This window comes from Hippoglossus stenolepis, chromosome 14 (genome assembly GCF_022539355.2).
Source record: "Hippoglossus stenolepis isolate QCI-W04-F060 chromosome 14, HSTE1.2, whole genome shotgun sequence".
Lineage (NCBI taxonomy): Eukaryota > Metazoa > Chordata > Actinopteri > Pleuronectiformes > Pleuronectidae > Hippoglossus > Hippoglossus stenolepis.
In genome coordinates this window covers 27,994,432-28,022,093 of record NC_061496.1, presented here as the reverse complement: position 1 = coordinate 28,022,093, position 27,662 = coordinate 27,994,432, and the positions used below count along the sequence as shown (strand labels likewise).

Sequence of the window (27,662 nt, the reverse complement as noted above, 5' to 3'; positions counted from 1 at the left end):
CTGCTGTCATCTTCTGCCAAGATGCTCATCCTCTGTACTGTTTACTAATCTGTACCATATATGCAATTATTGATTATCAGTCCGTGATTCAACATGACTGTCTATAGTCAATTAGGTTTTTTGTTTTTAAATACTTAATTATGACACAGTCATAATTACTGATTTCTGCCAAATATTTAGTTTGCATGTCGAGTCCATGTCCTAATTGATTTCTTGAAGTAGGGGGAATTCGGGTAATCTGGGACATTGGATAATCTGGGACACCTAAAATTCAGTCTGTTTATTTCGTGTTCTAACAAAATCTATTCAACAGGCCTTCTACTAAAGGTTAGCATGGACATCATGTGACTGAAATCACATGACTTCATGGATGATGTCACAGAAAGGGGCGGGGGAAATGTCAATCAGAAGCTCCCCCATGGAATTACATGTCAAGATAAATGACATAGGATTAAAGGGATAGTTCATCCAAAAATGAAAATTCACTAATTATCTACTCACCACTATGCCGATGGAGGGCCGGGTGAAGTGTTTGAGTCAAGAAAACACTTCTGGAGACTCGGGTAAACTTTGTTAGAGCAGAATCCAATACAATTGAAGTCAATGGTGAGTCCTTCTTCAGACGTATTAAAACAACAGAAAAATACTCCATACTCCATACTGCTCGTGTGGTCCCGACATTTATATTCGACTCGAAATTAGGTCATTTACATCGTGTTTTAAGCCTAAAAAGAATCATCATGGCGGACTTCGATGGTCTCACTAAGGAAGATTGGCTGGACTTGTGTGTCAAATTTTGAGTCAATCGGACTAATGGTGTGAAAGGCGTGGCCTGTGAACTATTTTTTTTCAAAGCTTGATTACAGCGCCACCATGAGGCCAATTGAGCTCATGTTACGAAGAAAGTTAATGAACATCCATTCCAGTTATTGTGCCAAGTTTCGTGTCTAGCTCATTCCAACTCATGGGAATTTGAGCTGAGGCGACAGACTACAAATAATAATAATACGAATAACAACCCACAGTAAAAACAATAGGCTTCTGGCCCTTCAGGCCTCCAACCATAATAACAAACCGAAGCAAATCCAATAGGGTTCTGGCCCTTCGGGCCTTGAACCTTAACTAGAGAAATGTAGCATTTGAACTACAGTATGAAATAAAATGGGGTGATCGATGATGATGATCTCTCACCTGCAAGGATTGTTTGTTCCCTGAGTAGCCCCAATAGAAATACTGAATGAATGATCTGTTATTTTTATTGTTTCTTTCAGTTGAATTCATTTTTATTGATAAAAAAAACTTTAATTTGATGTTTTCAATGGATATTATAGTGTCTTTATTATTTTATTTAAAAAAATGACTTTTACATGTTAATACAAATTATTGACATTTCTATGAACAATTTATATAAACATGTAAAAATATTTTGATCTAATTTGTAAAACAGATATCGAATAATTTGCAGAAGTCAAAGTTTCAAAAATGTCCAAGATTACCTGAATTCACCCTACTCACATTTAAATGCAACTATAACTAGTATGTTAGCAGAACAGGATTTATCTCTACATACTGTTAGGGTGTTTCTTTTTGTTGACACATTGTTAAAATGAAATTCAAAGTGTTGGGAATTTTTTTTCCTGCATATGGAAGTAGACCATAATTAAAGCGTTGCTCTTGTTTCTTTGACAGTATAAAACATTTTAATGTCAAACTTTAAAAGTCTGATTAAACTAGCACTAGATGCAACCAAACTAACAAAAAAACATCTTTCAACAAAAAAATCTATCACGTGTTGTAGGTAATAAATTATATAATTTTATATTGCCAGATTAACAAAACTGTATACCAAAAAAATAAACCTCACACAGTTAGGACATTACATTGACTTCAATCCATTGCAGACAGCCTAACCCAAACCCCTAACCAGTACCTCATTGACCAATTAGGACTTGGCTTTGGCCCTCAATAGAACTATTGGTCTCACAGTGAAAAATGTAAGAGGTAAACGAAATGCACTGCTTTTCTGCTCTGAACTCCTGGTAACACATTAAGAACAGAACATCCAACCGCCAACTTTGTCAAATTTCTAAACATCTTAACCCATTTATTTTATTCACCATACGCAGCACAATGACAAAATTTACAACTCTGTGATCGGCTGATGTTTATAACAAGGCTTTCTTGTAGTTTGCTCAAAAGATAATGATTTATTTTTGCAAGTGCACCACACCACCAATTCTGAAATGTCCTTTCAGTTGTTGGAAATATTTCGGCCAGTCATCTAACATTATCCTTGCAACAAATGGATATGACCTTTCCATGTTAAACCCTAGCGTCTGATATAACAGGCTTCGGTTTAAACTGAAATGGAAAACAAAAGATTATGGTGCCCATAAGTTATGCATGAATGTTGATGCAGGCATAGTGTATACTATGACCATGTGCTAAGACTTGAATCAACTTCTTACAGCAGCGAGTTGTTTACATCTATGTGTAGATTAGAAGAGGTCCTAGCATTAGTCCACTGTGTCATTCAACATGCTCTGCTGTTTCTCTGTCCATGCTATCAGCTGTCTAACTTACCTGTTATTTTGAAACTGTCTGCTTACATCAGTTTGTGTCGAGCTGTAAGTCTCACTGTCCATGCCGCCTTGCTCTTTGTACCATCTTTGTTTGCCTACAGAAGACAGTTCAGATGAGGATAACACCCCAGTGCTAAATAGGTTCACACGTAAGTTTACCTTTCAGCTTGATAAATTGATGCTGATGGGATGGTAGACCTAATTATGTTTTTTGTTTCTAAATGGAGATACAGCCCTTGATATGCAGTGATTGTTCCTGTACACATGCTGTTTAAATAATTTGGTTAAAGTGATCAAGTAATCCACTGACAGTGTTCATTTGGGGTCTTATTTTTTAGTCTTTACCAGCTCTGTCAGTAATTTACTGCTCCTCTCTGTGTCTTATCATTTGCGCTGCGCACTGCCAACCAAGTCGAGCCAAACCGCACGCTTTTCACGCTCTTGTCTCCATACATTGTCTAAGTTTACAAAGTTTTCGCCCAGTCTGAGTTTACACGTGTCCGATGACAGTGTTTGAGTACGTGTGTCGGTGTGTTCGTTTGTGTCAGCGAGAGAGAGGAAGAGGGCAAGCAGGATATGCTGAGGAATGAATGTGCAGCTATAAAAAAAGGTTTGACTCATTAAGAAAAGTATTGATCATTATGTGGTCCCCAGTGTTGATATTGTAGCGTTATTTCAAACAAATCGCAGTAAACTGTAGCGGGTCAGAGATGTGTGTGTGTGTGTGTGTGTGTGTGTGTGTGTGTGTGTGTGTGTGTGTGTGTGTGTGTGTGTGTGTGTGTGTGTGTGTGTGTGTGTGTGTGTGTGTGTGTGTGTGTGTGTGTGTGTGTGTGTGTGTGTGTGTGTGTGTGTGTGTGTGTGTGTATACGCAAGTGCACAATGTTGCTTTTCCCTCAAGTTCTGGGACTATCATACAGAAGCTACGCAATGCAGTTATAGTGATCATTTTGGCCCAGGACAAATGTGATCACTGTAAGCGATTTCCACTGTATTATGTTTAATGTATGTACACGTGTGTATATATGGCATGCCATTTAGGAAATTATTGTCCATTGAATATGTAGAATGAAAGTTCAAATACATTCAATGAAAGTTTAAATATATTAAATGTAATCTGATGTCATCAAAGCACTGGTGCCATCTTGTTTTTTGATGTGTAATATTCTGTATGCGTGTTGCTACAAGATTAAGTGCGGCTCGGATTGCATTTTCCCTTCTGACCCCAACCTAATCCCGATTCAATTAATATAAACTTCACTGAGTTTGTTACCCTGTCCCTGACACACATGGTTATTGCTTGTTTTCCCCTATTACGCACATGTCTATTGTAAAAACCTTATCCCAGCCAACGTGGCATTATATAATTTCAAACTTTATGTCAGACCCTGGAACAGCCTGCCAGGGCCCGATGGGTCAGTCTAGGGTTGGATATCCACACTACACTACAGATTTGTCGGTCAAATCTCCCCTTACCATTAGAAAATATATTTTTGCCGCAACATCAATACAGAACTACACATCAAGAAAACTAGATAGTGCCATTACCCTGATGATGTCAGATTTCATTCCATATATACAAACATTTCAATCAATATATTCAAGTTATGGTCCATATATTCAAACATTCATTCAAACATTTCATTCAATATATTCAAGTTATGGTCCATGTATTTTGACTATTATTCAACGTACTCAAGCTTAAAAATTACCAATGTCGCTGCAGCAGATTTTATTAACTGTTGCTTGCTGTCTACAAGCTGGTGTCAGCCATAGAGAGCACTCTAAAATGTCATTGTAAAATCGGAGTTGACTGATTGTTGTTGCATTTACAATGTGATCATTCTTTTGTGGTTAAAAGTTCTGCTGTCCATTTCACATTTGTTTCAGAAGTTTTAATCTCCTAGTTAAAAATGTATACCTGTTATTTCAATAATTTAAACAACTAACATTTGAGTCAGTCCCTCTAGTTTTTATATATCTTTCATTTCAGTGTGTCTTCTACATCGACTCAACATTTCACACCTAATGCTATAAACAGTAGCAAGAACGGATAATTTAACACACCCATTAATGTGATTATCTTTTCCAGTAGCTGCAAATAAAACCTGATGAATATTTAGGACGAGTTTTGAACTTTTCTTCCAACACAGCTGCTTCATCTCAGACAGATTCCGTGTGGACAACTCTGAGCTTATTCCACAGCTTCTCTGTTGGGTTAAGGTCTGGAATTGTATATTCAGGTGCATTGTTATCCTGCAATACCTAACATATCTTGAGCTTCAACTGGTGAAAAACCACTCTGGCAATTATAATTAAGACACTAATTTGTCTGTGTATTCTTTCTGTTATTCAACCTCAGTTTCATCTGTCCATGGAACCTTTTTGCTGTAGTGCTGTGGAATCTCAAACTATCTTTTAGTAAACTTCAGGTGCACAGTTTTGTGTATGGCAGATCCGTGAAGAGAAATGTTAATCATCTCCTGATTCGCTTAAATATCCTGCAGTGTGTCTTGTCATATTTGTGCGCCAACCAGGGGAGACATGAGGAAGTACAGAGCCGCAATTTGTGCTCCACATCTGGAGGAAAAGAGAGCCCAGTGACTTTCTTTTGAAGAGATTTTAAAGATAAAATACTTTAACATTGTCAAGATTATTACAGACAAAACTTTATAAATTATATTGCAGTTTTAGTCTTATTCCAATACATACATAAATAATCTTAAAGTGGCGGCTTTTTGTTTAAAGTGTTAAGAGTTGAAGCAGACCATAAATTCTTTGGAAGCTGAAGTACTGATCAGTCTCTGATAATTAATTGCTCATTATTTTCTCTTCTCTTCCTGCTAAGAACATGTCTCCAACACCTAGATATATGCTGTAATCTGAATAACCACAATGCAAAGAATATTCATTAGCCATGTTCTTCTCTCCACAAATGTTCTCAGCCAAACCTTGGAAACAGCTCAGAGGATGCTTATGTACTTCAGTGCATTTGGCCTTAGGGCTCTCATAGACCCACTGAGCAGTTATCCAGTTAAATTACATGTGTAAATTAATTACATGTAAAAGGTTGATCTCAAAGTAATCGTATGTTTCTGTACTGGACTCTTACAATTTGGGGAGGATCAGATGAAGGATTGCCCTGACAAAAAGTAGGGAGCCTGTGTTAAAGGACTTGCCACAGTGTGATGTGTAGCTTTTAATTTTCCTTGTTTGCTGTATCTCTCTTTTCTGCACAGCTCATAAGGGCTTCCAGCGCTTCGAGGCTGTGGAGCAGAGTGATTTATTCAGTCCAAGCCAGACAGGGGCAGGACTGGCTCCCCGCCAAAGGCTCCTTTTCATCAGCATCCTGGATAAAAAGGTGACTTGGTATATGGAAGCCTATTGTGAATATCCCTTAGTCCAAGCGCTGAATGAGACGAATTCAAAACATTCCATCTTTGCTGTGACTGCTTCTCTGCCCACTGAAGTATTGTTGCATGAAATACTGAGGTGCATCACTCTTCACTGGTTCCCATATTCAGTCAGTGGTCAAAAACTGACTGATTTCATTTCATTCATTGAGGCACCAACAAATCGTGTTGCAACATATGCCAGTGACAACGACTTGACCATCAAGTGATCTGTTCTATTTCACACAAGGTTCTGTAATATTGGTTTAATAATTTTCTGCAAGAGCTACATGCAGTGCTACTAAAATAGTAACAATAATGAATACACAGTAAGTGAATAGAAATATGTGCAAATAGAAATGTGCAAAAAATAGAATTACTGCCTTATGATTGTATTTCGCTGCAGACCAGCAAGGCTGCAGAAAATATGATAACAATCTCCTCTTCTGTTCCTGTGTCCATATTGAGCACAATATTTCTTATGCCTAGAGGGAAATTAGCACAAATGTTCACATGAACTCAAGGATGAACTGCATATACACAACAAAAACATTAAATAGCAAAAAAGCAAATTTCTTCTTTTGACTCACATTTTTTAAGTTAAAGTTAAAGATCTGAGATTTCCTCTGTGCACACAAAAGGCTTATTTCTATACAATTTGGGGCAAATACTCAGCTTCGATGGCGTGTTGCACTCTATTCACTGATGAATCGGGCACATGGCAGACAGCGAGTATGACTTCGATCGGTTTGCTGTGGTCAGTGTTTTCAACAGAGTTGCCCATGGTGGTGGTGGGGTTATGGGATTAGCAGGCAAAAGCTATGGACAATGAACATTGGTTCTTTTTATGATGCCCGTCATGTAATTCATCCACCGCCATCGCCTCATTTTGCTCCATGATAATGCCCATGTTGCAAGGATCTGTACACAATTCCTGGAAGCAAAAAAACATCCCAGTTCATGCATGGCCTGTATACTCATCAGACATGTCTAGTGAGCATGCTTGGGATTACGCTTTGGATCGACATATACAACAGCAGGTTCCAACAGCTGTCAATATCCAGCAACTTCGCACAGCCATCAAAGAGGAATGGACAAATATTCCACAGGCCAAAATAAAGGTCTTTATTCAAGATAAACTGCTCATTTTAGAGTGGCCTTTTATTGTGACCAGTTCAAGGCACATCTGTACAATAATCATGCTTTTTATCAGCATTGATATATCACACCTCTACGGTTGACAGATTATCTTGGCAAGGGTGAGGGGATCACTGACACAGATTTGAAAAAATTTGAGCGAAATAAGCTATTTCGTTTGCATAGAGGAAATCTTGCATCTTTTACTTCAATTCAAAATGGGAGCAAAAACAAAAGTGTTCACATTTCACATCACAAAACTCAGCAATTGATACACTACTTATGACATTAAATGCATACTGTATGTCTTACACAATAGAATGATGAAGTGACATTTTATATACAAACGGTGAGAGGTCAACTGCACAGTGAGCTCATGTTCTGCAAAAGTACTATTCTGGCCATAATTAATTCAATTATTATTAATTCAACACTATAAATTAGAAAAAGAAGCGAATATTGGCAATATATTTTCTTCAGAGGCAGAAAACCAGGAGTCAGTGATTCTACTTTCTTCTTGCATATTTGCATATGTACATTTTTCTATTCACTGGATTATTATTACAATTTTCAATTACTTTGTTCCACTGTCCTAACTGATTGTTTAAGAGCTGTATCTCAGAAAGTTACCTGCAATGATTTTCTGATTTGGATATCATTACCATCATTTCTTTAGGTGACTCTGTACAGCTATAACTGGTCTGTGGACCTGGGTGCCTCCATGAACCGAGAGTTGGTCCGCCTTGTTAAATGGCAGAATGCCAGGGGTCATGTTGTCCATTGCCTGCTTAACCAGAAGATGGGCCTATTCCATCACTACTGCTTCTCTGATGCACCCATGCATGAAATGGAATCCAAGCAGGTAAAAAAAATCCTTCCTAAAATGGAGCATTATTGAAATCAACAGCAGAATGGAATGAAAATGTAAAGAAGAGCTCTGGAAAAACACTCTGATTACAGTTCTTACAATAAGTATAATGATTTACTTTACAATAAATCCACAGCAGGGAACCACCACCAACCAAGCTTGGCCAATTAACTGATTCAGTTCAAATTGATTTGTGTAGCACCAAATCTACTACATACATTATCTCAAGGCAGTCTACATAATAATGTTAATATCTTACTTTATTATAGAGAAACCCAGCATGAGCAAATGACCCAACACTTGGTGAAAGTGGAGACAAAAAATGGTGGGCAGTCATTTCAGTGACCAGTTTGGGGGAGAGGAGAGAGGAGGTAAGAAGGGGGTGTAGGAGAGAGAGAAAGAGAGACCAGGAACAGTTGTGTGACTGTCACTATTATTATAATGACACTTATAATAGTGTAACTTATAGATATAACAATGTGATCAGTGCATGATAGGAGTTCCCCCAGCAGTTTAGGCCTACAGCAGCATAATTAAGGGATGTCTCAGGGCCCTGATAAGCCAACCTTAATTATATGCTTTATCAAAAAGGAATGTTTTAAGTCTAACCTTAATTTTAGAGATGGTGTCTGCCTCCCGAACCCAGAGTGGGAGCTGGATCCACAAAAGAGGAGCCTGGTAGCTGAAGGCTCTACCTCCCATTCTGCTCTTACAGACTAGGAATCTGCCTGTAGTTAGAGAGCAAAGGGAGTTTGGTAATAAAGGGCTTTGCACCCAAGAAAGTTTGGTGGTTTTATCAGCAGCTCTTCCATTCTGTGTGCCAAAGTGTCCTTGGGCAAGAAACCGAACCCTGATTTGTCTTGGACGGCTGTGTGACTGACGTGAGATAGACAATGTGCTGCACACTGATGAATGTGTGTGAATGGTAAAACTGTAAAGCTGTAAAGCCCTTTCAGTGATCATCAAGACTGGAAAAGCACTATATAAATACAGACAATTTATAGTTAAATAGATTGATACATTATATTTTAATGTTAGGGTTAAACAAGAAGTAGTTATGATACGGTTCTACTAAATCCCTGCTAAAGGAATTTGTGTATGTGTGGTGTGTCTGTCTTGACCCTGCTTCTTATTTAGAGCCAGCTTTTCAAGGAGACATGCTGTTAATTTCTGTTGTGCTTAAATAGAAAAAAAAACTTAATTTGATGCCTACAATCACTGATTGATCCAGCCATCATTTATACTGCTTATCCTGTGAATTTAGATTCAGTGAATTTAGATTCTCCAGTTCACTCCAACCCCAATATCCAGGTCTTTGTACTGTTGAAATCGGTCTTCCCAAAGAAAACCAAGAACATGCAAACTCCACAAACATTGACACATAATGGAAAATTGTTTTTACAACATTAGTTAAACCTGCTTTTATTGACTATTTTGGCCACTTAGAGATGATGAAGCAAGCTGTAAACACTAACATATACTTTGCCGCATAGGGCAGTACCTAGAGCAATTGCCTTGTAAATAAGAGGTTTCTGCTCTGTAGCCATTTACTGTACTGTGAGTGGTCATCAAGACTAGAAAAGCGCTATATAAATACAGACCATTTACCATTAAATGAAAACTTGTGTCACCCTATTTTTCAAGCCCAAAAATAACACCCTGAATGTGTTGAACGAGGGGGAGTAAAGGAGTGAGGATGGATGGGTCGCTCTTCCCTGCTAGGTCAATTCAGTCATGGGGATTTTGACTTAAAGGACAAAATGTGGTTGAGTTTAAATGAAAAGGTTTAAAAATACAGGAAAATGTCATGCACAGTGTTTTCCTACATTGTTGTGTGGGACAGGCAGAACTTGGGATTTATTAGAGCAGCATTTTACAGCAAAGAAAGACACCAAATGCTCTTTAGCCTGCCCCCTATGGCCAATTAAAAGAATATGAAGAACCAAACTTTTCCTTTCCCTTCAAAGGCCTGGCTCTTTATCCCTGCACTACTAATGAGTGCAGACAGAAGGCAGATTCAGAGCAGCAGAAAATTTGCCTAAACAGAGCTTCATCTGTCATGGTCCTGATGAGAAGCAGAGGGAGCACCAGTGCACAGTTTGACCCTCAGGCCTGTGGGCATGGCAAGGCCAGCTCTGCCACACTGGGGCAGCTGGGCCCTGAGCTGCTCCACTGAACAAACTTGCCCCAAAGTTCTACTCAACAGCAAGCAGGGCACATGAACAATTATCATGTATCTAGTAATAATACTAATCAACAATTATGTATAGTGCAGTGAATTTACAATGTGTAATATAATGAGAAAAATATACCTCTCTTCACTACTTCACTTAATGGTTTGTATTTATATAGCGCTTTTCTAGTGTTTATGACCACTCTAAGTCCTTCACGTTACAGTTTTGCTATTCTCCAATTCACACACACATTCATAAAGGCCCTCTTTTTGCAGTACTTTCTCTATCACACATCACTTACACGCTGCTGGCAATTTGGGGTTCAGTATCTTGCCCAAGGACACACAAGGACAGAATGGGGGAGACTGGGGTCAAACTGCAGATCCTCTGGTTAGTGGTGGTTAGTAGTGCCCACACAGACATGGGACTAGCTGTTAAAAAGATGTCTTGACTTTAGCTGTGTGACTATACTTACATGGACATAGTCACCAAGTTGGAGCACTCTCAAATAGTAAACAACTTACAATTCAAGGAAATAACTAATATAAAAAAATCAGGCACAGTCAAGGAACTGATATTTATGAATTTGTGAAATTTGGTACATCTTGACTGAATTTAAGGGGACTGTTGGGCCTTAGTGGAGGCATGCGCTCTACTGAGTGCCATTCTATTTCAGATGTTTAGAGCCATGCCATGCATACTTGACACAAATCAGCAACCCACTACAAAAATACAAAAAACATTTCTTAAAAAGCATAAAAACATATATATGAAAGCCTATGTCCTTTTAGTTGATTTATGTTAAGAGAGTTTAAAGATGTTTTATTTCAGATATTTTTAGAGCCTCCACAAAGAGCTTGACACAAATCAATATGTTCTTCTTCTGTTATAGAAAATAGGGATGTAAATAGGGTTCTAAAGATATATCCACTGATGAACTATATATCAAAAATGTACTAATAATAACAATAATTAAAAAAAAGCTGATAATGGCCTTAAAAGTGCATACCTGATATAATACTTTCTGGGACTCCTCCACAAACTATCTACAATCAATGTACCTAATAATTCCACAAATATCTCTCTGTCTGTATTTGGAACGCATATCTCACAAATTGGTTTCACACATGGCATGTCTGTTTTTAATTGTCCAAGAAAGTACATTGCCGAGTTTGGTGCAATTTGGAAACACGATACCTGCTATTAAAAAAAATTTGGATTAACAGACGATTAGCACTCTGTAGCAGTCAGTGGGGCAGTGTAGTGTGAGAGTGAGTTGACCATACGTCTTCAGATAAACTATAGCAGTGGTCGGTAACTGGTTCAAATCGTAGTTCAAATAGCTGCCAGATCACTTCGACAATTTTTTTACTTTGATTTCACCATGTCACACTGACAGACACAGAAGGACAGACTTACAACGGGTGCAGATCTCCATTATGGCAACAACATTCACAGAATCAGTTACTGTTTGGCAATTTGTCCTTTCATTTTGTTGTTGCAATGCTTTATACTGACCAGAATTATAAAGCTTTTATTTGGAAAAGTTGTGAACTTATGTCTGAAGATTGTATCGATTGCTTAATAGAACTCAGCCGACATGTTGTTTGGAAAAGTAACATCAGTTAAGTAAATCATTCCAACTTATATAAAGGCCACACACATGAACAGTCATAAATAAACCAGGGAAGGTGAACACAGTTTTCTTACTTTATTTTGCACGATAGACTGTTTCCAAGCTCTTATCTACCCATTCTCCTCTCTTTGTATATCATTGTATAGCAAGCTATTTGATTGATGTCCTTTCACTTTTTTTCTATATTTTTTGCTTTCATTGCGTCTTTAGCAGGATTCCGACCGTTTCCTCAGCCCCTCTGTGGAACCTGATGCATTGCTACGGAGTGCAGTTCCTCCTTTGCCTAGTAAAGAGCAGGGCAGGCTGGGTAGCGCTGGCCGAAGTCTTGCTCCACTCCACTTCCCCTCTGAGCTGCTCCCCTTTGATGAAGCTCTGAGGGACATCTGCACCATTCGACCCTTGACAGAGGGGGATGTGGTGACCAGACATGGCGGCCAGCTCTTGGAGATCAAAGCTGCTGAGAGGAGGGGTTGATACAGATATTATTACAACTACTTTTAATACTAATGATGATGACATATTGTTATTGTTATTGTGATTCCATCAAACTCCACACTAAATAGGAGTGGGGATGACTTTGAATTTGTGTTGACAGAACTGGAGAAACAGATGAAGATAGAGAACCTCTTTGTGACTTGGCAACAGAGGTCAGCGCAGTCTAACATGCCCATTTCAGTAAGTCATTTATGAAATATTTGTGACTTAAATACAGTATTGTATCAGTTAAAGGATATGGTCATACTGCAAAGGAAAGTAGAATGTATGGTAGGCTACTATTCATTCACTCATACACACTGAATATTCCCTTTTTTTATAACTATAGTGTCAACAGATTTAGATTAAGTCTTAGCCAAGGCAAGCAACCTCAATCTGAATGGTTGTTTCACTCCAATGTATCATGACCCTAGAGGAAAGCTGGCGGCAGCTGCTCTGGAACGGATCAGAAGAGGGACACTGAGCAACAGGAATTATTTATAATGTTCCTACATTGGGAAAGGAAATTAACTACTGTAACTTCAGTGTTTGCATGTTTGAAAATTTAAAAGACAACATGGCAGCAATACTTACACGGCTAAAATGTGATGTCTTAATTGTTGCCCTTCTTGAACCTTTTATATTATAGCAATGAACATACAGTGTCTTCTAAAATGTAACTCTGGATTTTACTTTTAAAACATCAGGGTCTGTTATTATTAATACAGATCCCCAAGGCTTTGTGTATACTTTCACACAATGTATAATTTGAATGAGAATTCAGGCAGATGTCAACCTAAATACAGTGTCAACTGTTTTAAGACTACTGCTTCTAAAGGGGTTGATTTGAGAGCTAAACTCTAAAATGTATTTTAATCCTTTTATTAAGCTCTGAACACCCGTACATACTGACAGCACACCAATGTGATTATGAAGGGCAAGCCAGAGTGAGTTTGTTCTCCAACAAAAATCACAAATTACACGTCTTAGAAAATAACACAGACCACCTCCTCAATCACCATTTCACATTACTGCCATCCAGACGCTACAGAATTATTAAATGGAGAAGGGCCCTTTTCAGCAGGAGCTGCCATTGCAGCACTAAATAAATGCCTTGGTGAGTGTTACTTGTATGTACAGGAGTGCCTGTGTTGAAATGTGCTGAACTAAAAAAACCTCCCCCCTAGGGGACAATAACGTTTCAGGCTGTGTACTTAGCCAGGCTCATCCATGGTATTGAAATCTGGTGTGGTATTGTACCTAAGCTTATAGGTAAGTTCAGAAAGCTGACCATTTTATAAAGGTATTGGATATCGGACATATTAAGACATAATTTGAGCATCCAACAAAAATCGGATTGGACCAGTAACTCAGAATTGAGTATTCAATTCCTCTAGTGTGAATGTAGCTTAATATCAAATATAGCTAATTGGACCTGACAAAACCTAAAAGGTCAACGGTTTGGAGGACCCAGAATTAAGGTTCACTTTTCATGGGAATTAGTATGTATTGCCATATTTTAAAGTGAGGAATATCTGGGCTAATTAAAGAGGCTTCTGTCAGCCTCAATGACATCTCAATAGAGGTTACATGTTGGCATTAGATTTACACCCACACAGTAGTCTCTAACTCAAGCTAAAAACCTCCGACCCAGGTCCAACAGGACCGACAGCCATATCCGATGGCATTTGGATTTTTCACACCACATCATGGATTAAATGATCTATTTAATGTGATATGACTGCACCATAGTCAGATGGATTTGAACTCTTGTTCTTTCTATATTGCATTGGGTGTCCATCTGCAGACTCTTTAAAGTCCTAGCTTCCTGTAAACCGTACAAGTCTGTGAAGAGCTATAATATAGAGCCTTGGCATGCATTAGTCTTGAATGCAAAGTCCTTGTAGTCTTTGTATCACCACCATCATCTTATCCCATAGTGACAATAACATTTGTGTCAACAGGGGGCAGATTTGGAGACCCTGAAGCAGTCATCAAGGCTGGTCCACTACTGTGCAACCCCTCTCCTCTTTGACCCTATCTTCCGCAAGCAGATTCAAGAGGAACAGATTGTGCAGCCCCCGGTGAAGGTATTTCTGCTGTCTGAATAGAAACGTTATAGGAAGTTTAGGTTGTGTGACAGATTTTATGAGTTAATACAGTGCATGAACATACACTTTGATGGCTTGATGCATAAAAATGTACTTGAAAAATGTGTCCTCATAGGTAACAGGCAGTGTCACTCTTTTGTATCCTGTCATGACCAGCTCAAAAACCATGACAAATAACAGGAGGTATTCCAAGTAGTTAAAGCAAAATCTACATTCAGTTATTTATAATTGAAAAATATAAATATCATAATGTTCCGCAACGTAACAGTCAGTCTGCTACAGATGTTATGTATGGACGAATGATAGAATATTGAGTGGAGTGTTGGATGGTTAAGGGAAAATATAGAGGAGCTAGAGCATGGAGCCTAGGGAGCTTCCCCTTCCCCCATCGCTTCACCATAGAATCAGTGGGGTGCACTCTATACTAATAAATTACTCTTTATCGGGAACACCAGGCCCAACCTGGAAACAAAACTCCAATGGTCATGGCATTTAAGTGATGTATATTGTTCTGTAAATGTTAATAATATTGTGAAATGTGTCCCAGAAACGACATCGCTCCAGTGACTCCACAGCATCAGGTCGGGACCGCAGCTATAGCACAGACTCAGCTGACATGCTGCCAAGCCGACTCAAGGAAGAGCCCTGGCTGCTCGACATTTGCAGCACCTTCCTCCAGCAGTATGTCCAGTACTTGCAGAGCATGGGCTTTATTTTGGTCCAAGTCCGGCCTCAGTCTCCAGCTCGCAGGTCTGTGTATTTCTAAATACTAATATTCAAGTAACAGCCTAAACTTTCGTTTTGCTTTGGGAAAAATATGAACTTTCTAACCTTTCCTTTAGTAAATGTAGGGCATTGTATGTGTAGCACAACATAACAGTGTTTTTTCTCATGCATCTGCTCAATTGTTTGTGTGAAACAAATGATCCATCTATCTCTGCCTCTCTTAGTCGCCTCTTATCTTCCATTGGAATCAGCATTCATCGATTAGTTATCGTGTTTGTTTTGATCCTCATCTGATCTTTGACCTCCTAGCACATCTGCCCATAGCTGATGTAAGCAGAATAGATGAGGGCATATGTCTGTCATGCATGCCTGTCACTTTCCAGGCTCAGACCAAGTCCCTCTGAAATGTATTTTAGGGGTTGGCTAATGTGCTGTTATTGTACCATCAGCCCTTGGGGCCCAGGCCTATCTGGTTTGACCAGACTCTAACTGACTTGTTCTCCATTCCACCCCAACCCCATCTCTCACAGCATTGCCCGGGCCCGCGCTGCGATGCTGAACTCTGTGTCACTGGAAGGGAGGATGTCTTTTTCTTATGTAAAGCAGAAGAGTGAGGACAGCCCTAAGGTTAGTGTTCTCCTCAGAGATGCAGAAATTGTATTCTGCCAGCACACACTTTGTGGGATCTGGCTGTGCCTCAAATATATTTCAAATGCATTATTAAATCTTAGTCCATGTATTCAGTTGTTCCCCAAAGACAGTTGGGGTTCATTCCTCAAAATGTTTTTTTTAATTTATTTTCATTAAGAAGCTATGCACGATGTCATGTTTGATCAAAAAACAGCCTCTACCCAGTCTGCAGAAGAATTATCTAACATGAAATATTAAAAATATTTAACACACACATATATATCTATATATATATATATATATCTATATATATATATATATGGTAACCTTTTCAAAGTGGCTTGAATTACAAGTTTGTTGTACTTAGCACGCAGATGACTTTAATAACTCATAACTAGGGATGCTCTCCAAAACCTGGCTCTGAATTGGAACCTTTTATAAATATGTACAAAATATTGAGACTTTTTAAGAGTGGTTCTTTTATCTGTACTTGAAGAAACCATGGAGTGAGTTGAGGAGAGAAGGAAATAAGGTTTTGGTGGAATTTATAGTCACACATGCAGCCTCTCCTCTCTGCCTTTGCCCCCTTTGCTCTCAATGGGCCTTATGCACCAACCATTTTTTCAGATTTTGCAAATTTGTATTTATCTCTTTAAGTGTCTCTGAGATTTCAATGACATGGACATACTGTAGAAGAGAACACTCATTCGCAAAATAGTCACCCATCGTTTGGTTTTACATACTGGTGTTAACGACCCAACAGGCATTCGACCCAACCCGAGCCCCATGCAGTTAATGTAGCTGCACTGACTTTGTGTTTCTCTGTCTGTGACACAGATGGTTTTTGCTTGTTTTCACACATTACCAACATGTGCAGTGTAAACAATTGGCCTAATCAACGTGACTGACCCACACCCATCCTATTACCTAGGGTTCACATGCTGTGCTGTGTTTATTTTTGACTCAAGATTTTGGATCAAACTAGTTTTTCTTTCAGCAGTGCAACTTTCTCCCAATGCAGCTTTCACTGTATGTGTCAATGTGTAACTGCATTCAATTTATCGTTTTTTTGTGTTATTTAATATTCACTGTGTTATTTTAGCTCCAGTGCTGACACAACTACATTTTTAACAATTTGAGTCCAGTGCACCAACGTCTTTAGATTTTCATTTAGACATTCTTGACTGCTTACATTTTCTTCTCAGTTTCTGGGATTTCTCTGTGTGCACATAGCACAGCAGTCTCATGTCCTTTTATGGGCATTGGTGGGGCATTTACCTATGCTAATTAGGAATTTACGAAGACGTGGCATTCATCAATATACGGACACAGGTGCGAACAATTATGCAGTTTAAGAAAAATTCATAAATCTGAAGTAGAGTTTTCTTAGGAACCGTCTAGCAAGCACATTTAAGAAAATCTTAAGAATATATTGGTGAATGAGGTCCAATGTTTTGTCTGCATGAGAGCAGGGCAGAGGTCCTCAAGAGCTGATTCCCATTCCACTCTAGGAAACTCTAGAAACCACTAGTAAGCCTGTATGTAGAGAGCTCTGTAGATCTCAGGCATGTAAACTTAGTATCATCTGAAGACTGCCAGATTTTTACTATAATAGGGAAAAAAACGCCAATATCAAATGTCATCGTCACCAAGTGGACAGTATAATTTTATGGAGTGGAACACCTATATCAGACAAATTAATTGTAAAATTGTTTTGTAAATAAACATTGCAGACTACAGCATCTGGCACCACTGCATATCACCTCCAGAGGGCATTGCCAGGTGGGATTGTGCTGATGGAACTGGCTTTTCAGGTATGATGCGGATCATTAGAGGTGCTCATCACTATGCTCATTGACATACAGTGTTTGCTGGGATCACAATTGGCGGTCCTTTGGTATCTGTTGCTTGGAACGCTCATTTCCTGCAATTCATGCATGTGTAAATTCAATGCCAACCATTTTCTGAAGCATACTGCAGATGATGATGAACTGTGATTAGTGACAAGTTTTAAACTATTAAGAAAGCTTAAACTTTTACTTGTTCTAAGTAAATGGTAAACGGCCCGTGTTTATATAGCGCTTTTCTAGTATTGATGACCACTTTACAGTACAGTATTGGCCCATATGACAGCAACTTTTCCCAATGTGACTGCAACTTTCGAAATATTTAAACAATTACAATGTTTTCACTGTAATTAAAATATCAGTTCAATTTTTTGTTGATGTTTATGTTGTAGCCATTATTTTGGACATAAACTAAAGTATTGGAACAAATTCTGCAACCAATGTGATGATGCTTCCAGATTAACAGTCGGGAGCATCACCAAAGTGATTTAGCCCGAACAGGAAATAAGTCCAAACAACATGCCATAGCAATCCAGTCATTTTTCATATTTTTCACTCTTTAACAAAAATGTCTGAACAATACATTTTACTTCCTGTAATGCTAATAATGATTTTTTTGCTGTTGAATATACACGTTGTCTGTGTGCCTTCTCCCTTTCACAGGGTTGTTACTTCTGTGTGAAGCAGTATGCACTGGAGTGTTCCCGCATTCCCATGGGCCAGACAGTCAACTCCCAGGTAAATGCTTGGCACTGCTGGGGGGTCACACAACTTTAAAGCCCGGGCCAAACTGACTTTGTGAGTGCTGCGTGTGCTATGCGGAACAACTTCAGAACGTCTACACTGCCTGCGCCAGCAATTCGGCTCAAACGTGTAAGCAGCGCTGCTCTTCTAGAGTCGGGTCTTGCCTATTTTCTCAGCATAACATGCAAATTTACAGCAAAAGAGAAAATGATCTTTCACCACAGTTTCAAAGTTAAAGCACTCTCAGGTTTCTGTTGACTGAAACCTTTCATTTGTTTTAACAAGGTTTTGATTGTTATTGCAGAGCTGGAAGATGCACAGCTTAATAACGCGGAGTCCTAGTATTTAGTCGCATATATATATATATACATATACATATAGTACTTTTATTTGAGGAAATGCGCTGCTTGTGTGAACATCACATGACCACGACCCGCAGCAGATCCGGGGAGCAGCTATCACGCTCCATTCACGATGGCATTGTGGCCCGGGTGTAAGCTCTGCCTATTTTTCTGTGAGATTGAAAAGGAGAGGATAAGAGAGCAGTTTTCAGTTTGGTACTTCAATACGCCTTAACTCTTCAACATGGAGATTACTTTACTTTGAAATATATATACAGTGCTGTGAAAAAGTATTTGCCCCCTTCCTGGTTTCTTATTCTTTTGCATATTTGTCACACTTAAATGTTTCAGATCATCAAACAAATTTTAATATTACACAAAGATAACCCGAGTAAATACAAAATGCAGTTTTTAAATGATGATTTCATTTATTAAGGGAAAAAAGCTATCTAAACCTACCTGGCCCTATGTGAAAAAGTAATTGCCCCCCCTTGATAAATCATGAATGAACTGTGATTAACCACATCTTTTGGAAAGCTGATTTCAATTTCACTAGCCACACCCAGGCCTGATTACTGCCAGACCTGTTGAATCAAGAAATCAGTTAAATAGAACCTGTCTGACAAAGTGAAGTAGGCTAAAAGATCTAAAAAAGCAACACATCATGCCGCGATCTAAAGAAATTCAAAAACAGATGAGAAACAAAGTAATTGACATGTATCAGTCTGGAAAGGGTTACAAAGCCATTTCTAAGGCTTTGGGACTTCAGCGAACCACGGTGAGAGCCATTATCCCCAAATGGAGAAGACTTAGAACAGTGGTGAACCTTCCCAGGAGTGGCCGTCCTACCAAAATTACTCCAAGAGCGCATCGACGACTCATCCAGGAGGTCATAAAAGACCCCAGAACAACATCTAAAGAACTGCAAGCCTCACTTGCCTCAGTTAAGGTCAGTGTTCATGATTCAACAATAAGAAAGAGACTGGGCAAAAATGGCATCCATGGGAGAGTTCCAATGCGAAAGCCACTGCTGACCAGAAAGAACACAAAGGCTCGTCTCACATTTGCCAAAAAACATCTTGATGATCCCCAAGACTTTTGGGCAAATATTCTGTGGACTGACGAAACAAAAGTTGAACTTTTTGTAAGGTGTGCGTCCCGTTACATTTGGTGTAAAACTAACACAGCATTTCATAAAAACAACATCATACCAACAGTCAAACATGGTGGTGGTATTGTGATGGTCTGGGGCTGCTTTGCAGCTTCAGGACCTGGACGACTTGCCATAATTGATGGAACCATGAATTCTGCTCTCTACCAGAAAATCCTGAAGGAGAATGTCTGGCCATCAGTTCGTGACCTCAAGCGCAAGCGCACTTGGGTTATGCAGCAGGACAATGATCCGAAACACACCAGCAAGTCCACTTCTGAATGGCTCAAAAAAAACAAAATGAAGGTTTTGGAGTGGCTAGTCAAAGTCCGGACTTAAATCCGATTGAGATGCTGTGGCATGACCCTGAACAAGCCGTTTATGCTCGAAAACCATCCAATGTGGCTGAATTAAAACAATTCTGCAAAGAAGAGTGGGCCAAAATTCCTCCACAGCGATGTGAAAGACTCATTGCCAGTTATCGCAAACGCTTGATTGCAGTTGTTGCCGCCAAGGGTGGCACAACCAGTTATTAGGTTTATGGGGCAATTATTCTTGCTAGGCAAATTATCGATTTAGCGCGCCCATGACCTATGCAGGACATGCCCTCGATACAAGATCTTTCCCGTCATCATGTCGAACGCTGCATAAGATGGGGTATGTTACTATACCCGCTCTTGGTTTGTCATAGTGGATTGTCGGATCGTAATGGAAACATTGAGGTTTTGTTCGGTGTCAATGTATGGATGGGCCGCTGAGGTTTATTAGCTATTTAAATTCATGTTATTGATAATATTGTTTCATCTTGAGGGCTCTAGACCGGTAGAGGACAACTTTTCACATAGGGCCAAGTAGGTTTGGATAGCTTTTTTCCCTTAATAAATGAAATCATCATTTAAAAACTGTATTTTGTATTTACTCGGTTTATCTTTGTCTAATATTACAATTTGTTTGATGATCTGAATCATTTAAGTGTGACAAATATGCAAAAAAATCAGGAAGGGGGCAAATACTTTTTCACAGCACTGTATATAAAACGTCAGTCTTGGGAGTAATGTGTGTTCAATTGGAGGTCCAAGTCCATCCGTGCTGTAAACCGTTAGTGGCTTTAATACTGCATATATTTTTTGTGTTGGTAAACTGCGATCATGTAGTTGGTCGGTATGACAGTCATATAAGGGTTCAAATAGTGTCTTTGGGAAAGATACTAAACCCCCAATTGCTCCTGATGGCTGTGTGCTGCGAGTGTGTGATTGATGTGTGATAGAGGAAGTGCTGCTCATAGATGCACTGTATGAATGTGTTAGTGAATTTTTAAATGACTAAATTGTTCTGTAAAGTGCTTTGAGAGGTCATAAAGACAAGAATAGCTCTACATAAATAGACAATTTAACAAAATTTCTATCTACATGGCCTAGCCCATTGTAAAGAGTAATCTGTTCTAAGTAGCTATCAATATAGTATTTATTTAAGGTCACTGTTATGGTGTTTTTACACTGAACTTGAGATGGTCAGTCAAACAGTGTAGTCGAAACTGTTTTGCACTATGTACCGTTACTTGTGTTTTCAGTTGATGATTCGTTTAAGGATTGTCAGGCTCTGCTCTTGACTTATCAGAAACTGCAGTTATCGAAGTATAATACTGGTCATGTGATTGTTGTGGGCGGCTGTGGCTTCGGGGGGATCGTTCTCTTACCATATGGTCGGCGATTTGATCCCAGTCTTCCCCATTCCGCATGGGCAAGATACTGAACCACAATTGCCCCTGACAGCCATGCCATTCTCATTAAAAGTGCTGTCCATATGAATGTGTGTGTAAATGATGGCTCAGGGGTTAGAGCTGTTTTCCACAAACCAGAAGGTTGGCAGTTCGATCCTGGTCTACCCCATTCCGAATAGTGAACCCAAAATTGCCCCTTCTCATAGAGAAAAGTGGTGCACATAGATGCACTGTATGAATGTTTGTGTGAATGTAAAACTGTACTGTAAAACGCTTTGAGTGGTCATCAAGACTAGAAAAGTGCAACCCATTTACCATTTGATGACAAAAAATCCCAGGCAACCAAAAATGAACAGTACACCCACGGGCGGCTGTGGCTGAGGGGTAGAGTGGTCGTCCTCCAACCTGAAGGTCGGCAGTTCGATCCCCAGTCTTCCCCATCTGCATGCCGAAGTGTCTTTGGGCAAGATGCTGAACCCTGAATTGCCCCTCATAGAATAAAAAAGTGCTGCTAATAGATGCGAATGTACTCTACTGTAAAGAGCTTTGAGTGATCATCAACACTAGAAAAGCTCTATATAAATACAAAACCATTTACCATTTACATCTTTCAATACATTCACACTTCCCTGTCCTGTCTATACCACACAGCTCCAAGGGCTTTGACTCCTACTGAAGTTGTACATCTTTAAATACAGCTCACAAATATGTATTTTCATTTTAATAACATATTCATTTAAGAATTTAACAAAACAACATTTTATAGTTTATATAATTTGGTGCCCTATTTTGATTGCAAAGAAACGTGCAAAGTGGATTTGGGTTCAAAAACTGTGTGAGCGTACCTGCGTACCTGCTAGTTGTAGAAGTTCCAAGTGCAAAAGGGCAGGCTGAGGTAGAACAAAGATCAGAGGTGGTTAATAAATTCACTCTCATAACTGGTCTCTTGATTTTCCAGGTAATCATATTCAGTGCCTTTACATGCTCTCAAGTAAGTATTTGTCGTTATGTAGACAAGAAACCTGGTTACCAATGATGTGCACTAGTAGGTGCAAATTTGGTTAGTACCAGAGAGAGGGATAATTATCAGTATTCTTAAAATTGTTTATGGATATTTATAATTACTGGGCATCACCCTGGTTCAGAGATCAATAACCAAACTGGAAACAGTCTTAAAGTGTGTTCAGCAGTAAGTGTCAATATCTGGGATATACACTGCTCTAAAAAAGACACTTAACACTTAATCTTCACAGTATAACACCAAGTCAGTTAAACTTCAGGGATATCGATCAGTCCATTTAGGAAGCACAAGTGATTGTGAACCAATTTCACCTGCTTTGGTGCAAATGAAAAAGACAACAGGTGCAGTGGAGAGGCAAAAGCAAGACAACCCCAAAAAAGGGAATGGTTTACATGTGGTGGCCACAGACAGCTGCTCTCTCCTTATCCTTCGTGACAGATTATTCTCTAGTTTTCTGCTCTGCTAGTGGCCTTGTCACTACTGGTAGAATGAGGCGGTAGTCCAGCTCCTCCACAATGGCACATCCATACATGCGGTCGCAAGAAGTTTTGCTGTGTCTCCCAGCACAGTCTCAAGAGCATGGAGGAGATACAGGAGACCGGCCGTTACACGAGGAGAGCTGGACAGGGCCGTAGGAAGACATCAACCAAATAGCAGGACTGGTATCTGCTCCTTTTGTGTGAGAAGGAACAGGAGGAGAAATGCCAGAGTCCTACAAGATTACCTCAGGCAGGCTACTGGCTACATTTCTCTCTCTCTACGCCCCGGACACTCCTACTTTTATTTACAGAGAATAGGACATGCAGTGCCGGGACTTATCTACTGACTAGCCAAATCCTGGCAGTTCGCTGTTTTAAAACCTGTACAGCACTCCTCCATGAAATGTCCCTGCTCAATTCAAACAGGCTGTTATTCAACCTCTTTAAAAAAAAATGTAAATACTGATCCCTCTCTACTAATTTTGGAGAAAGTGGTAGCTAAGCAGCTCACAACTGCAATAGATGAACACAGTATTCTTGATAAGTTACAGACTGGTTTCCGCTGGTTGAACTCTACAGAAACGGCTCTTCTCCGAGTCTCAAATGATATCATGATGCAGGGCGATGCAGGAGAATGTTCTGTATTGGTTCTGTTAGATCTCAGTGCAGCTTTTGATACTGTTGACCACTGTATCTTGGTTAAGAGACTTGAGCAGTGGGTGGGTATCACTGGGTCAGCCCTGCAGTGGTTCTCCTCTTACCTCTCTGATAGGTTCAGTCCTTGGTCCTATCCTGTTTGCCTTGTATATGCTTCCCCTTGGACAGATAATAAGGCACTTTAAAGGTATCTCCTATCACAGCTACGCAGATGATATTCAGTTATACGTCTCTTTTAAACCACAAAACATAGCTAAACTGTCAGTTTTAAATAACTGCCTGAATGCTATAAAGAACTGGATGACGGATCATTTCTTGCAGTTAAATGCAGATGAAACAGAAGTCCTCATTCCTGCCCCTCCTAGTCTTGTCCTGAAGATAAAGGATGGGCTTGGGTCTCTTACCTCGTCGGAGTGAGACGACTTCTTCTGGCACCTTGTGGTGACTTGTACATTTGTAACTTAAGCTTTTCTTCATAAGAAATCTAGTGGTCACTATGGACCAGGCCCTGACACTGGACCAACATGTCAAATGTCTGATTCGCTCTTGTTTTTCCAGCTGAGAAACGTTGCAAAACTCCGGCCCATTGTGTCTCAAGCAGAGATGGAAATTCTCATTCATGCTTTTATATTGTGCCATCTTGATTATTGTAACTCACTTTTCACCTGCTTCAGCAAAACCTTCTTGGATTGTTTACATGTGGTCCAAAATGCTGCTGCTAAACTCCTTACCAGGTCCTCCAAAAGGTCTCATGTGACATTGATTCTGATTGCTCTTCACTGGCTACCCATTAATGTCATAATCCAATTCAAAGTTCTTGTGATCACCTATAGAGCTCTGCATGGTCAGGCACCTGCCTACATTAAAGATTTGCTTCAGCCCTATGTCACCAGCAGGTCTCTAAGGCCCTCTAAATGGGGTTTGCTGGTTGTCCCTCGATCTAGACTTAGGACTAAGGGAGACTATGCTTTTGCAGTTGTGGCTCCTTAACTTTGGAACTCTCTCCATTTGGTCTTAAGATCTGTGGACACTGTGCAAACCTTAAAAAAGCAGCTTAAGACCCATTTGTTTAGATTAGCCTTTGTGTAATTGTCTATTTGTTTTTATTGTGTTTTCTTATTTGTATGCATGTATAAGCTTATTTTACCCAGTAAAGCACATTGTGACGTCTCTGCTCTCAAAAGGTGCTATATAAATAAACTTGTGTGTCAAACTCAAGTTTTTACGCCCTTCAAGTTACATTGTCTCACCTATTTTAGAACATGGGACAAAATGGAGAATATTCCTTTTTTAATTTTTTATAATTTTTTTTAATGTTTATTTAATCATTTAATTTGTACAATAAAAGCCCACCTCTGCCTCCACATTAAAATGTATGGTATTGACAGTAGCTGTATGCTCCTGCTTTTGTCAATGCACAGGTACATAATAATACGCTATTATGCATAGAGGATTGCGCCGTTTAACTTCGTGTGTGTGTGTGTGTGTGTGTGTGTGTGTGTGTGTGTGTGTGTGTGTGTGTGTGTGTGTGTGTGTGTGTGTGTGTGTGTGTGTGTGTGTGTGTGTGTGTGTGTGTGTGTGTGTGTGTGTGTGATAATGAACTCCTGTAAATGTGTGTGTATGTAATGTGTCTTATTGGATTGTTCTAGTATGGAGATGGTTCAACATTTTAGTATCTCTTTCGTCTTCCTTTTCATCGATCTGTGTCTGTATGTCTGCCTAGTCCCACCTTATGTCATCTCTCCATCAGGGCAGCATCCTCAACAAACCTCGTTGCAAGCCGTTTCCAGATGCCACCCCAGTATCTGACTGTGCGGTATGTCCCAGCTATTCTCTGGGGCAGGGGTTGTCTCATTACAATCAGGCGTCACCCCTCCCCGCTTCTCTGCTTGCTGCCATCAGTCCTGGTCTATTCCTTTCCAAATCTACTTGCCTGTTTTGTCTTTTTGGGAATGAATGGATTTCAGTGTTTAATGAAGGCTGCTTTCATACCAGCAGGAGCTACAGCTGCCATCATACAGCTTGATTGTAAAAGTATCAGGTTTGGCTGGATTTAGAGTCTCAAAGACTGGGTTTACTTGCACAAATTTCAGGTTCTGGAAGAAAAAAAAAGTATCAAGCACTGAGTCAAGCTCCTCTGTGATTACCTTTTCCTCCTTGACTTTCAACACACTGTCCATCTCCATGCTTGCTGGTTTGGGTGCTGTGGGTGTCTCAGCTTGTGATTTTCAGAGTGTCTGTGCAACCACCTTTATCCCCTCTGTACAGAAGCACATTTTATTCATTTGAGACTTAAAAAATCTGCTGTTTTTCTAAATCAATGTCTTAATTATCTCGTTAATTCAGAAAAACAGCAGATTCCTTTTTAGGAAAATTATCTTGTTAATTACCAAGATGAATGAAAAAAAAATCATACCTCAAAATTCTGCAAGAAGCTCTCACTGGCAGGGAAGCTACACTTGTTGCTGCCTATCAGCCAAACCCATAAGAAACCCTCTAACAGTGCTGCATAGTTACACATTACGGTGTCAACAGAGGTAAGAGTATCTCCAAATGTCTCACACAAAAATAAAATCTGAAAAAACCAAACGGACTATAGCTTTGCTTCCATAAAAGTGAGTGCCTCATCATTCGTATGCCGAAGTGTCCTCGGGCAAAATACTGAACCCCAAATTGCCCCTTCTCATAAAGTGCTGCACATATATCCATTGTATGAATGTGTGTGGGAATGTAAAACTTTATGGTAAAGCGCTGGTCATCATGGGCGGCTGTGGCTGAGGGGTAGAGCGGTCGTCTTCCAACCTGAAGGTCGGCAGCTCGATCCCCAGTCTTCCCCATCTGCATGCCGAAGTGTCCATGGGCAAGATGCTGAACCCTGAATTGCCCCTCATAGAACAACGAAGTGCTGCTAATAGATGCACTGTATGAATGTGTGTGTGAATGGGTGAATGTAAAACTGTACTGTAAAGAGCTTTGAGTGGTCATCAAGACTAGAAAAGCGCTATATAAATACAAAACCATTTACCATTCATCAGGACTATAAAATCACTATATAAATAAAGACCCTTTACCATTTATTTTGTTAATTCAGAAAAAACTAGCAGAACACATTTTTTGTAATGAAAATTTTCTTTTATTTAAATCTGGTGTTTTTTTATGAATTAATAAGACAAAAAAAACAGAGTTTTGATGTTTTTTCTCAAGTGAATGCAATACGCTTCCGTACTTCTGCTCTTTACTCTGACAGCTTTTCAGTATTTCTTCTTGGATTTCCTCTTTTATAGTAGTGGGGTTGACAGAAGCTTGGCCCTTGGATTTCCTAGTTCTGATTGATTCAGATCCTATTGAACTGGTAGAACTTAGTTTATGTAATGACTTCAAACAATAGTGATATGGGGCTCCTGAGGGTTCAGCTGACATAAATTATGATAAATTGTATTGATTTATGAATGGAGAGGCAAGGTTTTCGTTGACAGCAGTAATATGATGAAGATTACATTCAGGCACGTGTGGTTTATCCCATGTAAATAAGCATTTCACCTGTGTTGAATTCACATATTCAAATATGTTTGTGGTTGATGATCAAGTAAAAAATTGGGTACTTTATATAATTGCTTAAAAAACTAATCATATGATATAATCACATGAATGCAGGAATCACAAGTGTATGTGGATTTTCACCATTTCACATTTGAAACGTAATATTTCAGATTTTTGATATATGTCATCTTTCACTACAGTCCTCGCCCTATGAAGACAGTTAAACTTCTATTACTTTAAAATATCACGAGAATTCAACAATTTCTGTTTAACACCTAGACACATCTTTAAGATGGTTGGTGTTTACTTAGAACCTGGTGTCACTGAATCACTGCTACTAGCTACCTGTTTGTGAAATACTTGATTGACACAATGCTTGTATGCGTATAAATGCATGTTTAATTATGTCAATTGTCCATGACAGAAAATGAGGGGC

At 39.3% G+C, this 27,662-nt stretch overlaps 1 protein-coding gene across 6 annotated transcripts in view; it reads left to right on the top strand.

Moving 5' to 3' along the window:
* szt2 (SZT2 subunit of KICSTOR complex) overlaps positions 1-27,662 on the top strand; it is a 151,632-nt gene that overhangs the window by 111,000 nt on the left and 12,970 nt on the right. For 2 of the 6 annotated variants that reach the window (XM_047342858.1, XM_047342854.1), the window contains exons 57-67: positions 2,684-2,731; positions 5,819-5,940; positions 7,785-7,970; positions 12,000-12,255; positions 12,382-12,461; positions 14,225-14,350; positions 14,919-15,121; positions 15,628-15,724; positions 17,461-17,541; positions 18,238-18,312; positions 25,437-25,502. In XM_047342858.1, the coding sequence (XP_047198814.1) occupies positions 2,684-2,731; positions 5,819-5,940; positions 7,785-7,970; positions 12,000-12,255; positions 12,382-12,461; positions 14,225-14,350; positions 14,919-15,121; positions 15,628-15,724; positions 17,461-17,541; positions 18,238-18,312; positions 25,437-25,502 (1,340 nt within the window). Of the gene's footprint in view, positions 1-2,683; positions 2,732-5,818; positions 5,941-7,784; positions 7,971-11,996; positions 12,256-12,381; positions 12,462-14,224; positions 14,351-14,918; positions 15,122-15,627; positions 15,725-17,460; positions 17,542-18,237; positions 18,313-25,436; positions 25,503-27,662 lie in introns of all 6 variants that reach the window. The other 4 variants (XM_047342855.1, XM_047342853.1, XM_047342856.1 and 1 more) reach the window with 3 other exon arrangements.